The 4,637-nt window shown below is 35.9% G+C and overlaps 1 protein-coding gene across 1 annotated transcript; it reads right to left on the minus strand.

The window, feature by feature from the left end:
- Nucleotides 1-3,074: 3,074 nt before the first annotated feature.
- On the minus strand, nt 3,075-3,779 carry LOC131604762 (uncharacterized). The gene has a single exon (XM_058877185.1). It carries the CDS (start codon nt 3,777-3,779, stop codon nt 3,075-3,077), a length of 705 nt encoding a protein of 234 aa, XP_058733168.1.
- Between the last annotated feature and the right edge of the window lie 858 nt (nt 3,780-4,637).

Below are 4,637 nucleotides of genomic sequence, written 5' to 3' on the forward strand. Positions count from 1 at the left end.
TCAAAACTCGATTCGATTAAAAAAACTATTTTTATATGATTTTAAAATATTTTTGATAAATCCTAAAGGTAAATATAAAGGAGATATTTTTTGTCTTTTAATAAAATCTAGTAAATAAAATAAATAAATAAACATCCTTTTTGTGATTTTATATGAAAAAAGTTTAACTTTTAAAAAAGAAAACATTTATTCATTTTTTAATAAAAGAAAGAGAGATATTAATTTATGAAATAAAAAAAAAAAAGGTAAAGAATGAACAAATGGGTCCATGGGGGGTGTTAAAAGAATCAAATAGGGTTTAGGCCCAATAACATTAACATGACAAAAAAAAAAGAAGAATAAACTAAAAAATTGGACCGGGTCGGGTCAGTGTGACCCGGATCCGTCTCCCATTCTGAATGTAGTTGGGTTTTTTAAAAAAAACCTAAACAACAGAGGCTGCAGCGCCTCCTTCTTCGTGAAACATCGCTAAGCTTCAGAAAAGAAAAAACCAACCACAAACCTCTCATCTTTCTCGATCTCTCAATCGATGTTCATGGTACATCACACATATAGAAAACAAGATTCAATCAGCAAGAACCCTAACCCCAACTGAAATCCTAAAGCCCCAATTCAATGTGTTCTTCAGATTACATATTATAAATTACATGGAAATCAAAGGAATGATTAAAGACAAATAAGCAGGGAAAAGAGAGATACAAATGACGGCAAGAATTACATCTTTTCGGAAAATTTGCTCAGGTACTCTTCTTCCTCCTTCGGCTTATGTCTGGTTCTTCTTCTGATATGCGATTCGCCTCTGCTCTTAGTTTCGTGTGAGTGTGGCTTTGTGTCGATTGTTGTTGAGTGACTCGGTTGAGGGTGAACTGCGAGGTTATTAGGCAGAGGTTTGGAGGTTGTGTATTGTGCTTTTGGTTTGAGTTCTGAGTGTGAGGTTGTGACGCATGGGGTTTGAGTGCGTGAATGGTTGTGAGTTGTGTATGTATGGTTTATGTGAGTTCGAGGAAATTCTCTTTTGTGGTAAACTGAAGGGTTGAGTGTATGGAGTATGAGGTTTAAAAGGGGGATTTGAGTTGAAGGGCAGAAGTTTTCTGCAGGTTGGATGAGAGGGATTTTCGTCAAGGTTCAGTGCGTGAGATTGAATCAGGAGAGTATTGGGTGAGGTTATGAGGCTGAGATGTTGGTGTTTATGGAGTTGCAGAGTTTTCTTAGGTTTTGGTGGCTGCCGCTCTAGGGTTTTTTCCGCCTCCTTTGCTCTGTTTCTATGGCTTGTTTATATAGAAGGAAATTAGGGTTTCGGTGAGAATTTGGGGGGAAAACTTGGAAGTTTTGAACAATTTTGGTAATCTGTTTTGGTACCTTTCTTGTGCAGGTTTCTGTTGTGCTATTTTGATGCAATTTTTGGCTTGTTGTGTGCAGGTTGGTGGAGCAGAGACAAGGTTTTGTTGGTTTGTAGACAGGTTTGACAGCAAGTTTGTTTGGAGTTTTGTGTAGAAGATGGTGGTGATGCGCAGAAAACAGCAACAATGGTTCTAATTTTTTTGCATTTTTATTGTCACTTTATGTAATTACCAAACAAATGAGGTATCCTATGTAATAGGATCCTTACTGCATTTTCATTAAGATTATTGTAAAGTTAAAAAGCCAATATAATAATATGTTATATTTTTTGATTTTTTTCTATGATAAGTAAATTAAACAAAAACTTATTATAACGTCAAATATAAATGATTAGGACAAAAATGCAAATATTATCTATAATGCTAATTTAATCAATAATTATTTTGATTATTAAAGAAATGTTAATTTCGATAATAACTAACTTTAACTTATTAATTTAATTAACAAATGATAAATATACAAGGTGCTAAAATCGGTCACAATTTGGATGTAACGTGACTAGCAAGATGGTTGGGGTAATGGACTTCACAAACAGTTGACTATGAACCTGAACACAATCAATACAAATGATGCAAATGAATTGATCGATACTAATATGAATGAATCAGATAAAAACTTAGGTCAAAATTTAGGGTGCGACAGATAGATCTGGAGAGGTTGAGTTCTGGACGTGGTTGAAATTGTATTTTAGGATTATTCCGTTAATGTTGATGCATTTTAGGTGTTATGCATCACTTTTTTATTTCTCTGTAGTATGTAGCCTATTTTGGCAAAATCAATATTTTGGAATGAAATATGTATTCGCCATCTTAGCTTGCAATGTTGATTTCTGATATCTACGTTGTTGCAATCTTTACCTCATGCATAAATGGCTTATATCTCTTTAAATATTTCCCATTTACTTTTAGGATCCTTCGATCCTCTGCTAGTTCTTCTATCTCATATGCATTGTTTGAAAATGCTTTCAAAATTCGAAAAGGTCCTTCCCAATATGGAGACCATTTCACTAAGGCTTTATTCTTTTTATCCATAGGTAATATGACTTTCCAAACTAAATCATTTGAAGTAAAAATTTCACCTTTGACCTTTTTGTTGTATGCCCTCGCTACTCTTTCCTTCTGCCTCCTCAAGACTTCTAACGCGCGCAACCTTTCTTCGTCTAGCTCTGTCAACTCATTCATCATCATTACCCAATATATGTTATATGGGATTTCCCCTTGCTTTTGGATCCGTACTGATTGCAAGTAAATTTCGACAGGCAACACTGCATCATGCCCAAACGTTAACTGGAAAGGCATGCCATTCGTTGCTTCTTTAGGGGAGGTGCGGCAAGCCCAAAGTATTTGATCTAATGTCTTATGCCAATTATTTGGTTTTATTCCTACATGCTTCTTTATTAAACCAATGATTAATTTGTTTGCTGCTTCGACTTGTCCGTTAGCTTGGGCATAGTAAGGCGTAGATGTAAGCAACTTGAATCCCATTTATTTTGATAATTCTTGCATCTTTCGATCAGTAAATACTGATCCTTGATCTGTTGTTATAGTTTCTGGGATTCCAAATCTATATAGTATTTGTTTTTGAATGAACTCTATGACCGTTTCTTGATCTACATTTGTCAAAGGTACTGCTTCGATCCATTTAGTAAAATAGTCAATTCCGACAAGAATGTACTACTGTCCTTTAGCTAAAGCAGGTCGAACGTCGCCAATTAAATCTAGAGCCCAACCTCTAAATGGCCATGGCTTGATAATTGCATGGAGTTCGCTTGCAGGAGCATGTTGGATTCCTGCATGTATTTGACATTCTTGACAACCTTTAGCAAATTCTATACAATCCTTCAGCATGGTGGGCCAATACATTCCATATCTGAAAAGCAACCATTTCATTTTATGGCCTGCTTGATGTGCCCCACATGTTCCACTATGAACATTAGATAATGCCATGTACGCTTCGTTCTCACCTAAACATTTTAATAAAATGCCTTCAGGCATTTTCTTGAATAGCTTATTTCCCATCAAAACGTATGACAAAGCTCTATACTTGGTTTTCCTATCCGTGTTCAATGAAGGATCTTTAAGATATTCTATAATTGGAATTCTCCAATCTGTATTTGTTAGAGCATCAATGGCCAATACCTCGAATTCTTCTTCATTAGCATAACCCAATCGATTTCTCTCCAAGTCACTTGGAGATAGCTTGGTTGCCATTGCTTTCCCTTTTATTTCAACCAATTCCTCTAGCTTCTCCTTTGAGATCTTATATCCTGAAGCTATTTGTGCTAGATCATTAGCTTCTTGATTTTTTATTCTAGGGACATGTTTTATATCTATGTATTCGAATTTTTTAAGCAACCTATTTGCAATAACGAAATACATGATCAGGTTTTCCTTGATGCACTTATACTCCTTCGTTAATTGCTTGCTTACTAGTTCTGAGTCGCCTTTGATTTCGACCCTGGTTGCCCCCAATTCCAACAAGGCTTCAAGTCCTGCTATCAAGGCTTCGTATTATGCCTTATTGTTGGAGCATGAAGGTCCTTCGATTCTATACTTAAGTTTTGTTGGAATTCCATCAGGCGAAATCAATAGAATCCCAACTCCACTGCCTTCCTTATGGGTGGAACCGTCGAAAAATAATCTCCAAGGCTTGAACTCAACTAAGAGTTGAGGAGTCTCAACCACTGCGTGATCTACTATGAAATTTAAGACTACTTGCCCCTTCATAGCTTTCAAAGGCATGAAGGCTAAAGAGTACTCAGTTAGGCCTAAAGCCCATTTGCCAATTCGACTGTGCATTATTGGCTTAGATAACATGTACTTAATAACATCAAAATGAGAGGAGACATATAAATCTATTGGATTTATATAATATTTGAGTTTAGTACATGAGAAATGCAAACATAAGCACAACTTCTCTATTGGAGTGTATCTAGTCTCTGCATCATTTAATACCCTACTTGGTAATTTATGGCCCTCTCGATGCCATTTTCATCTTCTTGCGCTAGCATACTACCTATAGAAGTGTCTAAAGCCGATAGATACAGTCTCATAGGCTTCTTTCCACTTGGTGGTGACAAAATAGGTGAATTCTTCATATATTGCTTTATCTTTTCAAATGCCTCTTGATTTTCACTTGTCCACTCGAAATTTCCATGCTTCACACGCAAGAGAGGAGAAAAGGCTTGAATTCGACCACTCAAATTTGAAATTAATCTCCTCAGGAAATTTATCTTC

Source organism: Vicia villosa, linkage group LG5 (genome assembly GCF_029867415.1).
Source record: "Vicia villosa cultivar HV-30 ecotype Madison, WI linkage group LG5, Vvil1.0, whole genome shotgun sequence".
NCBI classification, from domain to species: domain Eukaryota; kingdom Viridiplantae; phylum Streptophyta; class Magnoliopsida; order Fabales; family Fabaceae; genus Vicia; species Vicia villosa.

Bases quoted from the DNA above. Each gene is read 5' to 3' on its own strand.
- LOC131604762 (XM_058877185.1), bottom strand. From the start codon at position 3,779: ATGTATTTCGTTATTGCAAATAGGTTGCTTAAAAAATTCGAATACATA.